The following is a 12033-nucleotide window of genomic DNA, read 5'->3' as shown; positions in this document are numbered from 1 at the left end:
GAGTCAGTAAAGAAGCGTTGGAGGTGAACCGAGTCCTGGGGACCCTCCCCTCACGGGAAAGAGGCAGATGCCCCTGCGCTCGATCAGCTTATTAGTTCTCTCCCATTAAACACACGTTGGCAGTTTTGGTGAGTGCTCCTGCTTGACTAGCCAGCTAGAAAATGGAGTATTTAAGTGGGAAGATCAGTCTCTACCTTGTTTTTCTCAGGGAGTGTTACGTGGCGAGTGTGTCCACCCCAGTGCCTTGGGCTGTGAGCTAACTTGGATATAACCCGTCAAGGTGAGGTCCTTTTGACGTCGGGGGTCCAGTGTTACTGGTGTCATCCTTCGAATGGGACACCGGGACACAGGCTTCCAGGGAGAAGGTGGGTGTGCATGACTGCCAGCCACCAGCGGAGGCAGGGAGAGGCCTGGACACTGGACACTCAGGGACACTGGAGCCTCTGAGGGGCCGGTCTTGGCCTCTGAGAGCCTCCAGGCTGCACGAGAATCTGGGTCTGTGAGCCCCTGCCCTCGGACGCGGGGTTCCGGGTATCCTGGGGAGCTGACACCGGCAGCAGAGATGAGAACGTGGCGGACGTACCAGGAGGGGCCGGACCAGAGGGCCTTCCATTGGGAGCTGCTGGTGCCTCGCGCTCCGGCCCCACGTGTCTCCTCCGGGGGCTGGCTTGAGCTGGAGTTTTGGAAGTGGTGAGGTCTGCTTCCAGGCCTTTCTGCTCTGTGGGGGTTATTTGTGTGGGACGCCTTTGCTTTCTTTAAATCTATGTCCTCGAAGGTGAGGGGCGTCTCCCCCGGGTTCTCTGTTAGGGGAAGAACGTCGCCTCAGCAGCTGATGGCCGTTTGCCTTCTTTGTGGACCATTTGGGATTTGTTCCGAGAAGCGGACATGGGGTTCCCTGTGTCCCTTGTGGCCGTGGTCGGCCCGGAGCCCAGACCCCTGCTCAGGTGCATCCCGCCCGGTGGCCGCCCTGACGTGGCCTGAGGCAGGACACCTGCCGTCTCCTCTGCCCACGCGCAGCGACCCGGCGCTCTAACTGACCTCCACGGGCGTGCTTCTGGCGGCCGCCTGGGTAACTGTCCTGTTCTTGCCCCCACAGGGTCTGTAGAGGAGCAACAGCAAGGCTTCCAAATGAACAACCGCAAGGAAGACATGGAGATTGCGTCCCACTACCGGCACCTGCTCCGGGAGCTCAACGAGCAGCGGCAGCACGGGGTCCTGTGCGACGTGTGCGTCGTGGTCGAGGGCAAGGTCTTCAAGGCGCATAAGAATGTCCTGCTCGGCAGCAGCCGCTACTTCAAGACGCTGTACTGCCAGGTGCAGAAGACGTCCGACCAGGCCACGGTCACGCACCTGGACATCGTCACGGCGCAGGGCTTCAAGGCCATCATCGACTTCATGTACTCTGCCCACCTGGCCCTCACCAGCCGGAACGTCATCGAGGTGATGTCCGCCGCCAGCTTCCTGCAGATGACGGACATTGTGCAGGCATGCCACGACTTCATCAAGGCCGCGCTGGACATCAGCATCAAGCCCGACGCCTCGGACGAGCTCTCCGAGTTCGAGATCAGCGCCCCTCCCGGCAGCAGCACGGACGCGCTCATCTCGGCGGTGATGGCGGGGAGGAGCATCTCCCCGTGGCTGGCCCGGCGCACGAGTCCCGCCAATTCTTCCGGAGACTCGGCCATCGCCAGCTGCCACGAAGGCGGCGGCGGCTACGGGAAGGAGGACCAGGACCCCAAGGCCGACGGCCCCGACGACATTTCTTCGCAGTCGCTGTGGCCCGGGGACATGGGCTACGGGTCTCTGCGGGTCAAGGAAGAGCAGATCTCCCCGTCGCATTACGGAGGGAGCGAGCTGCCTTCCTCCCGGGACGCGGCGATGCAGAACGCTTTCTCGGAGCAGGCCGCCGGGGACGGCTGGCAGCCCACGGGTCGCAGGAAGAACCGGAAAAACAAGGAGACGGTCCGGCACATCACACAGCAGGCGGAGGGCGACAGCCGGCCCGGCTCCCCGGCGGCCCCCTTCCTTCCGACGTCCGGGTGGCCGTTCAGCAGCCGCGACTCAAGTAAGCCTTTTGTTTCCGCAGGGGGGGCTGGGACGCTGTCGGGCCTCCGGCGGCCCCCCCGGCTGCTGGTGTCGTAGCTGAAGGAGCGCGGCCCAGCCGCCCGGCAGGGCCTCCTGTGCGGCAAGTCGTGCGAGTCCAGGGAGAGTGACTCTGGTGCCCGCTCAGCCCGGCGCACAGAGGCCGCCTGACGCAGGGCTTCTTTGCCGCGGGGGGTCGGTAGCTGGAAGAGGGGGTGACACCCGGTGTGGGGTCGGTTTGGAGGGGCTGCTTTCCTCTCTCCAGGGAGCCTTTTGTAAACACTGCTTAGGAGAACTTATTTTAAAAGGTTTAAGTGGGAAAACACTGAAAGGTACAAACGTGCTTTAGGTGAGGCGATGCCAAGGCGGGACGGGACCGCACAGCGCCCCTCAGGCCCTCACTGTCCCGTGGCCTCAGCTCTGGGTTGTCTGTCCCTCCCACTGCGGTTTCGGTCATTGTCGTGAGTCCCCTGGGGGGACTTGAAGGCTTCTGGCGGCAGAACCCCCCTTGCAGGGAGGGATGTTTCCTTGTTCCCCAACAAGGGTGGGTCCAGTGGTTCAACCACACACGTGTCTTCCTGCAGCTGCTGGGCATTGCTGTGCAGAGGGGCGGGGTGGGGGGGGGCGGCGAGCACGCATCTGACACCTGAGCACGTGTCAGGTCCAGGGCCGCTCTAAGCTCTGCTTTGCTGAGGCTGGTCCTCACGCCCTGGGTGATAGTTTTGTGTCTGTCTCCCAGACTCGTGGCTGACGCCCTGGGCGCCCTGCTTGGGCTGGGTGCTGTTTCACCAGCCCTTCCCAGTGGCAGACGGAGCAGCAAGCTCCCTCCACCCCCAGCCCAGCCCCAGGCGCCCTGGGGTCCGGAGGGTGAGGAAGGCTGTTCGCAGGAACAGGATTGGTCCAGAGCAGGATGGTGGCTTTTTGGCAAGTTTTTGTCTTGGGGAGGCCCCTCTCGGAAGGTCACAAGTCACATGGAACATGAGAACGGACAGAGGTGCAGGCAGCACAGGCTCATAGCTCTGAGAAGTGTCACAGTTGGGGGGGGGGCAGGAAGCTTCCTGGCAGGGCGGGCGGGGCCCCGGGACACCCTGGCCTCCACACACTGGCTTTGTTACCGTGTGTCACACGTGTGCCATGACCTATGCTGTTTTAACCGCTTCTGAGTGTGTCTTTTATTGGGGCGACTCACGTTCACACTGTTACGACCATTTATCTTCAGAAGTTTTTCATCATCCTAAACTGAAACTCTGCACCCCCTGAACAGAACCGCCCCGTGTCCCCCATGTTGTTCGCTGTCACGGGACGTTCCTAGCCCAAAGCACAGGGCCAGACCCCTGAACGCTCCAGACAGGCTGGTTGAACCACAGCCTCTCGACCTCAGGCAGGAAGACTCACTGCCGTGGGGGCGGCCCGGGCCTCATCCACCAGATGCCGGGAGCCACTCACCCCTAGTTTGGTGACATCCAGAAGCCAAAGTCCCTGGCGGGCAGCACCCCCCGCCACCCCCGGCTGGAGGCTCACGGGAGGGGAGGGCTCCATTTCCGAGCTGCTGGAAAAGGTGTCTCCCTGCCAGCTGTGGTGAGGAGCGGGGCACCCCCTGTGCTGGGGCTTTGTCGCCTCTCACTGGCTCCCACCAGACTCTGAGAAGCTGTCAGGGTGCATGACCTAAGGGCAGACGCTTTGTGTTCTGGGGGGTCAGTGCCGCAGTCCTGCCTGGTGAGTCCAGTCCTGGGTGTCCTGAGCCACCCAGCTGGCCATGACGGAGGCCTGGAGGTCTGAGGGCCCGGGCACAGTGCGGAGCGTGCGCTGCTCAGGCAGGGAGGTCTGGGGTTTTGAGTGCAGTAGTCAAGCAGAAGGTGTTTTTAGAATCCAACAAGTGATTTCGACCGTGTAGTTTTGTTAATGTCTTAAATCCCTTGGGTTTCCAAGGCAACTGCAAGCAGCTTCTGTTAGATTATTCTGAGTTGCTGAGGCAGGGACGTGGGGCTGTAGGCTCCTACAGGATGGTTTCTCCCCTCCGTGGTGGTCGTCTGTTCCCGTCCCCTGGCCCCGGGGCTGGGCTTGGAAGCTTAAACTGCGATCCCCAGTGCGGGTCAGCTTGTTTTCACTAAAGATTTATTATTTCTTGGTGAAGAATACTTCTAAATTCTCCTCCTTGCAGGAGCAAGGGCCCTGCTCCAGAAGAATGTGTCAGGAGGTTTTTGTAAGATCGCTCAGAGCGGGTGCTCACGTACCCGGCTCTGCAACCTCGCCTGTGTCCCCACCTTGGCTGGTGGCAGTTCTGAGGCCTGTTACCATTTAAGAGTGATTTTTCTGAGCAGAGGGTCAAGAGCATTCCAACCCGGCGGCCTTCAAGAAGGTGTCGGGATTCGCTCGTGAGTGATGGCCGCTGGCGTGGCAGCTCGCAGGAGCCCGTCCGTGCGCGTCCTCCCCAGGCCCTGGCCTCCCCACCTCGGGGGCGAACTCCCAGGAGGCGGGTCGTAGCTGTGGCTCCGAAGCTGGAGGCGCCCCAGGGCGTTCTAAAGGGTTTTGCCAAAAAAGAGAGTTCTGGAGCCAGAATAAAATGGGTCGGGGCACCTGGTGGCTCAGTTGGTTAAGCGTCTGACTTCGGCTCAGGTCATGATCTCACAGTCTGTGGGTTCGAGCCCCGCGTCAGGCTGACAGCTCGGAGCCTGGGGCCTGTTTCAGATTCTGTGTCTCCCTCTCTCTTTGCCCCTCCCCCACTCATGCTCTGTTTCTGTCTCAATAATAAACATAAAAAAGATACAGTGTTTAAAAAAAGAATAAAATGGGTTTGTTTTGTAAAGTAAATGTTTGGCCCTGAACCTTTGTAAAGTTGGATCTTGACACAGTAGGATCTTTAAGAACACAGGGGTGGGGGGGGCGAGGAAGGTGGTCTCTGTGGACTCCCAGCCGACCGCTCGCCCCTCGCAGCCTCTTTCCTGGGCTGGGAGGGGCAGGTGCGCCACCTCTCAGGTCCACGGGTGTTGCGGGGCTCAAGTGGGAGCCACCGAGTGGGCTCTGTGGGGGGCGGGGGGGAGACACCCCCACTGCCCGTCCTGAAGCGCATGAAGGTGCAGAAAGATTTGTCCAGTGACCCTTACGAGTCTCCGAGTTACCCTGCATGTTGAGTCGTGACCTGACTGCGGGCGTGAAGGGTGAAGTGAGCGCCGGGCGCCCTGGTCACCGGTCACTCTGTCCACTTCCAAGACGGGGCGCCTTTCTGCTGCCGAGGGTCCAGCTCAGTGCTGCAGTTGTGGTTTTGGGGTAAAAGAGCCCAGATGAAGAACGGCAGCACCCCCCCCCCCAGCACCCGGTCTCATTCCCGAGACTGCCTGTCGCCCCCCGCCCTCCACCCCTTCCTCAAGAGGCGGCGCACCACGGTGCCTGCCACCCGGTTTCCCCTTCAGGTCGGAGCAGAGCCACGTGGAGCCGGTTCTGGCTGGCCCTGTGTCGTCTGGCTGGTGGCGGGCGGGACCCTCGTGGCTGGGGTGTTGGGCGAGAGCATGGAGGCCGGTGGCTGCGCCAGGAGGCGGCACGTGGGAAACGTGGGTGACTCGGAGCGGACAGGACTGGAGCAGGAGCCAGCTGCCGCCAGGGGGGTCCGCTGGGGAGGGGCCCGTGTGGAGGAGTCCGGGGGTTGTGCCCTGCGACCTTTGGCTCATCCACGCCCAACGCCATACTTTGGAATCGCAGTCCTGATTCAAGACCCTTATGAGCTGGCAGAGCTCACGGGCAGGCGCTCCCTTTACGCCTGGATTTTCTAGAACATCGGGTTGGTGAAGGATGAAGGAAGGGGCTCTGGCGGGCATCCGACTCCGCCTCCCCCGCTGGGTGCTGCTGAGTGGCTTGTCCCCACGGGTGCCCGGTGGAGCTGGGAGGACGTCCCACCCGGAGCCACCCCATGGACGAGCGGCAGTGGGTCCGGGGTGACACAGGACAAGGCGGGCCACGTGGTGAGGCTGTGCCATGCTGGAGCCGGAGGAGGAGGTGCTTTCTGGAAGCCCCGGGAGCCGGGCAGCCACTTGCACTTAGGACCCCCAAGGCGCGGCTCCCGAGGAAGGGGGCTCTCGGTGGAATGTGCCGGAGTCGGTGTGGCTGCCGTTTTCGCGGGGCGCCCGAGCCCCCGCTCCTTCTCTCGGTCGTGCCCTAGGGTTGTGCAGAAAGGAGCCTGTCCCGCTCTGGCGGCAGTGGCCAAGCCTGCAGCTTCGCGGGGCCCGAGTTCCTGGCCCGCGTCGCCGGCCCATGGGCTGCAAGCCCCCTTGGCTCCGTGGCTGGCTCACTGGATGCCGTCTTGGTTTGTACTTGAGGGTTTTTGTTTTCTGTCACCAAGGGCTTGTTTTCTTTCGGTGTCTGTGACCGCGGTGCCCCCCGAGTGAGTGAAAGGGTCTCCCAACTTGGGGCGGGGACCAGATGGGGTCTGCCCCCCGGGCCAGGCGGCTGGCTGCCAGCGGGGAGGAGGGACTTGGTTGAGCCCCACGGGGTGGGATGTGTGCACGAGGGATGTGAATGCACTGCTGGTAAATGGCGATTTTTAAGAGGAGCTGTTATTTTACACCAGAACAGCGTGCGGCCGAGTGCTCAGCCTCCCGATAGGACCAAGCAGCCGCCCTGGGGACCGCCTGCCCATGGCGCATGCTCTTAGCTGCTGGTGTGGGACGGAGCCACAGGGCACTTCCCCAGGCGCGTGGGCCCTGCGGCCTCTGGCTTGAGCTGTGACAGTCCCGCCGCCACCTGGCGTGGCGGGCGTGCTCCTGGCGTATCCCGCGGGCGCTTCTGGGGGTGCGCGCGGGCTTCCGACGGCTGCTTCGAGAAGTGACCGTGTGCCCCGGGGCCTCCAGGAGCGCAGCCTTAGTCTCCTCCAGCTCTCAGAAGTCGGAGGTGGGAAGGCCGGGCTCTGCATTCCTTCCAGAGGCTCCAGGGGAGGACGTCTCCTGGCCTCCGGCTTCTAGAGGCACTGCCTTCCTTGAGTCCCGCCCACCTGCCGCCCTCTTCCGCCTAGAAGGACCCTGGCGTTGACACGGACCCACCCAGACAACCCGTGATGACCTTCCACTGCAGGGTCCCCACTCCATCCCCTTTGCCGGGTGAGGTGACGGGCCCTGGAGGTCGGGACCTGGCCGTCTAAGGACCGCGATCAGCCTTCCCCATGGCGCATGCGTGTAGTGAGGAAGGTTTCTTGAGTGAAAATTGCCGTTCTTTTTTCGATTCCTTGAAGCATAATACGCATACAGTAAACTGCCCAGTTTGAATAATTTCTTGTTTCTCTCTTTAACATTTTATTGGGGAAATATCTATACCGAGGGAAGAATTAAAAAAAAAGAAAACGAGTATGTCTAGATTCTTAACATTCTGCTAGATTCTCTTTATTATATGTTTATCCGTTGAATCATCTAAAAACCCGTCTTATTTTCCAGTAGTTCAAACCACCTGGCAGATCAGTGTACATCACTACAGACACTGCAGCACGTTTTCCATTGGCCTGGGGTCCGTGTGCAACTCCCACACCCTGTGTCCCTAGACCCGTCCAGGGAAATGCATGCGCCTGGGCCCCGACCATCCAGCCCTGCCCCGGCCCCGCGGCCTCTGACCTGACTGACCTTCTCTGCCGTCGGTCAGCCTAGCCTGTCCAGCGCTTCGTCTGGGAGAAGCCACGTGGCGAGCGCCCTGGCGTGGACCTTGTGTCCCACGAGCCACGTCACGGGCGTGTGCTCCCTCCTCACGTGCCTCGTGCCCCAGCCTCTCGGCACCTGGCACCTGGGCAGTGGCCAGTTTTTGCTCTTATGAATAAGACTTGTGTGAACCTTTTTGGCAAGCCCGTTTTGTGGACGTATGTTTTCATTTCTCTTGAGCAAATACCTCGGAGTGCAGTGGCTAGGTCGAGGAGATCCGGTGACTTTAGTTTTATAAGAAGCTGCCAGACTTTTTCCTGAGTGTCCGTGCCCCCCGCTGCCGCCCAAGGTGGGGAATTTTGGTTGCTCCGCATCTTCCATAGCTTGACGTGTTGTCTTTTTTTCTTTTTTTTTTAGTTTATGAGAGAGAACGAGCAAGAGAGCATGAGCAGGGGAGGGGCGAGAGAGAGGGGCGGGAGGGAGAATCCGAAGCAGGCTCTGTACGGTCTACACAGAGCACGACGAGGGGCTAGAACTCATAAACCAGGAGGTCGTGACCTGAGCGGGACCCAAGAGCCAGAGGCTGAAACGACGGAGCCCCCGGCGCCCTACCTGTGGTCGTTTTAATCTCAAGCACCCTGGTCGATGTGCCAGATGAGTTTTGACAGATGCTACGCCTGTACCCTCTGCACATGTGACGTGTCCCTCCTGCCCCTTCCACTCACCCCCCCACCCAGACACGGACGGGACACACAGACCCCGCCGCTGCCATGGCCGCCACCGAGGACCCCTGGGTGCTGCCCTCCCCGATCTCTGGCAGCTGGTAATCTGTCCGCACATCTGGGGCCCCAGCTTGTGGGGATTGTGGTGTCGCCATGATTGTCAGTAAGTCGTCTTGTATTTCCAGAACTGGAACTTGTGCTCTGTTCTCCGGCTGTCTCATCCTTCCTGCTGGTGGGCGGTGGGCTCATCTGCGCGGTCTCCGGTGTGATACTCCGGGGATGCGCCAGGAGGCCCCCGGCGGCATGCGTGTTGGCTCTGGGGTGAACCCCGCGGGCTGGGGCTCGAGGCCCTTGCTGGCTGTTCATCACCAGCCCCTGATGCTGTTCCCCGGTCGGTCGGTAGCACTCTGGAGGGAGAGGTGTGGCATCTCCCCCTTCCGTCTGCATCTCCCCGCTGGGCCACGTGGTTGCTCTTCTCCCCTGTTTATTAGTCCCTTGTGTGGCTTTCCTGGTCAGGGTCCCCCCAGGCTGCTTCGGGCCATCAGGTTCGAAACGTTGGCTGTGGGCAGCCGGCCTTGGGCAGCTTACCCGCCGCCGCCGCTCTCCTTTGCCCGAGTGTCTGTTCGAGTCTTCAAGGCACCCTGGGCGCAGCTGGGCGTCCTCGGGGCGTTCTGGGTACGCCTCCCTCACCAGGCGTGCGCTGCGCAAACATGCCGTCTTTGCTTCCGGTTTTCATCTAACGTTGTTTTTGGATGAGCCTACATTTCACGTCTTGAAGCCCGATTTGTGAGCCTGGTTACGGCCCGTGCACTCCGAGTCCTGTCACAGAAACCTTTGCCGAGCGCCGCGTGTCCCCTGGGAGTGTAACGGTTCTGGTGTGACACTCAGCTCTGCGGTTCACACTGAGTTGTCACGTGTAGGGCCTCGTTCCAGTACTGTTTGCCTGCAGGTCACCTGGTTGATCAAGTGAGGAGGTAAACGTTAGACAGAATACACACTTGATCGTTTTGAACTGGATTGTACCCCGTTTGGGTGTGATTTGGGCTGGGGGCGGGGCAGTGCCCTGGCGGTGCCGGCTCTCTGTCCCGCTGGTGGTGCTGGCACAGGGCACACCATGGTGCCTGTTTGGCAGACGAGGCCTCGGGTTGGGAGGGGCAGGCCTGTAACCTCTATGCCAACGTTCTCAAACGCACCTTGTGAGCACTTTTAGGAGTTGTAAAGAGTGGAGATTTGGGGAAACGTTAGAAACTGGGTGCTGGCTCTCAACTGGGCCGTGCCCCCCAGGACCCCCCGGCTGGAGGTCAGCACCCCTCGCCCTTGCCCTCCCCGCCTTCCTCCCTCCATGACGGCCCCACCCCCCAGGCTCTAGGCCTCATGTGGCTGGAACCCAATCTTGGCTGTCCTGAATCTGCTCACACCCCAGTTTGCAGCTGACACTGCCTGATCTAGTTTGATCATTTAAACATTCTGTTTATTTTCACTATGATCTCTTTTCTGCCTTTTAGCTGAAGATTGTAAGTTAAATTTTCTTTTTTTAATTTTTTTTCTGTTTTTTATTCATTTTTGAGAGACAGAGACAGCGTGAGCAGGGGAAGGTCAAGAGAGAGTGGGAGACACGGTATCTGAAACAGGATCCAGGCTCTGAGCTAGCTGTCAGCACAGAGCCCAATGCAGGGCCCGAACCCACAAACTGTGAGTTCATGACCTGAACTGAGGTCGGGCGCTCACCTGACTGAGCCACCTAGGCGCCCCTGTAAGCTAAATTTTCAAGTGTTAGGATGTATCATTTATAGAAGAGAAAAAAAAAACACTGTATTCCCCTGTAGAATAAAACTTTTACATTTAACATGTAATCCTTTACAATTAAATGTCGATATTTTTAATCCTGTTTGCTCCATTTATTAAAAAGACGTCAGTGGGGCACCTGGGTGGCTCAGTTGGTTAAGTGTCCGACTTTGGGTCAGGTCATGACTTCACAGTTCTTGAGTTTGAACCCCACGTCGGGCTCTGTGCTGACAGCTCAGAGCCGGGAGCCTGCTTCGGGTTCTGTGTCTCCCTCATTCTCTGCTCCTCCCCTGCTCACACACTCTCTCTCAAAAGTAAATAAATATTAAAAGAAAAAAAAAGAAAGAAGTTTTACAACTTTAAACAGGACGGGATGGAATGGAGAAAGAAAACAAACATTTTTAAGATTCAAATACGGCCAGGAGCGCCTGGGCAGCTCAGTCAGTTGAGCGTCCAACTTTTGATTTCAGCTCAGATCATGATCTCACAGTTCTTGGGTTCTAGCCCCGCATTGGGCTCTGTGCTGAATGCAGAGTCTGCTTGGGATTCTCTCTCTGTCCCTCCCCTGGCTCCTGCTCCCTCTTTCTCTCAAAATAAACAAGTAAACATTTAAAATAATAATAATAATAATAATAATAAAAGATTCAATCAGGGCCACATGAGATGAGAAGCAGAGAGGTGGGTTCAGGGATCATAGCTCACGTGCCCAGAGGCACTCACTGGGTCCTCTGGGTCACCCCCCCCCAGCGGTGTCCCCACACCCCGCTGGCTCACACTCTGGCTGTACTCAGCTGCCCCCCCGAACCTTCCTATCTTTCCTTTTTTTTTTAATTTCAAGTTTATTTATTGTGAGAGAGAGAGTGGGGGCAGGGCAGAGAGCCTCACACAGACTCCATGTTGTCCACGCGGAGCCCGACGCAGGGCTCAGACTCATGAGCCTCGAACTGATGACCTGAGCTGAAATTGACCGAGCCCCCCAGGGACCCCCCTTTTTTTAAATTTTCAGTGGCCTCCATGCCCACCAGGGGCTTAGACAGGACCCCTGAGGTTGAGCATCACTCGCTCCTCCGACAGAGCCCGCCGGGCACCCTGTCCTCTCACTTCTCGGTAACCTCAGAGACCTTGGAGTTTTCAGTTTTGCCAAAGCCCAGTCTGTTTTGTCGCTGGCTGGTGCTGTCCTGGCCCGGCGCCGAGGCCAGACCGTGCTTTCGCTCGTGCATTCGGTCTTTGATCCTTCTCTGAGAGATGAAAATGCTGCAGGAAGGTGACAGCCTCTGTCCTGGGGGGGGGGCACTGTGCTGAGTGGGGGGCCCCCACCCCAGGCAGGTGAGGGGCCTCCGCAGGCCGGACAGGGCCGGACTTCGCAAACGCAGCTGGGTGCCCAGGAAGCCCGTCGCCCTGGCCTCTCCGGAACGGGCCTGTTTCCTGCGGCGACTCTGAAATGACCTGCGTGTCCTGTGTTTGCTCCCCCAGGCGCGGACCTGACCGTCACTGAGGCCAGCGGCTCTGACGGCCGCGGGGAGAGGGCTGAGCTCTTCGGCCACGTGGACGAAGGTCTCCTGGGCGGAGAGGCCAGCTACCTGGGCGCGCCCCTCACCCCCGAGAAGGACGAGGCGCTGCACCAGGCCACCGCGGTGGCCAACCTGCGGGCCGCACTCATGAGCAAGAACAGCCTGCTGTCCCTCAAGGCGGACGTGCTGGGAGACGACAGCTCCCTGCTACTGGAGTACCTGCCCAAAGGCACCCACTCTCTGTCCCGTAAGTGCGCGCGCCCGCGGGCCGGCCGGAGGTGGGGGCGGGGCGGCGGCCGCAGGGGCGGGGTCGCGCGGGAG

The 12033-nt window shown here is 59.9% G+C and overlaps 1 protein-coding gene across 3 annotated transcripts in view; it reads left to right on the top strand.

Moving 5' to 3' along the window:
• Nucleotides 1–1060: 1060 nt before the first annotated feature.
• ZBTB46 (zinc finger and BTB domain containing 46) overlaps nt 1061–12033 on the top strand; it is a 30089-nt gene continuing 19116 nt past the window's right edge. For 2 of the 3 annotated variants that reach the window (XR_003900981.1, XM_029917114.1), the window contains exons 1-2: nt 1084–2065; nt 11675–11959. Coding sequence is in view for 2 of the 3 variants with exons in the window: in XM_029917114.1 (XP_029772974.1) it covers nt 1129–2065; nt 11675–11959 (1222 nt within the window). In the remaining variant the exon portion in view is untranslated. Of the gene's footprint in view, nt 2066–11674; nt 11960–12033 lie in introns of all 3 variants that reach the window. The other variant, XM_029917115.1, reaches the window with a different exon arrangement.

Source organism: Suricata suricatta, chromosome 12 (genome assembly GCF_006229205.1).
Source record: "Suricata suricatta isolate VVHF042 chromosome 12, meerkat_22Aug2017_6uvM2_HiC, whole genome shotgun sequence".
Classification (NCBI taxonomy): Eukaryota; Metazoa; Chordata; class Mammalia; order Carnivora; family Herpestidae; genus Suricata; species Suricata suricatta.
This window is presented reverse-complemented; position numbering and strand designations above follow the sequence as displayed.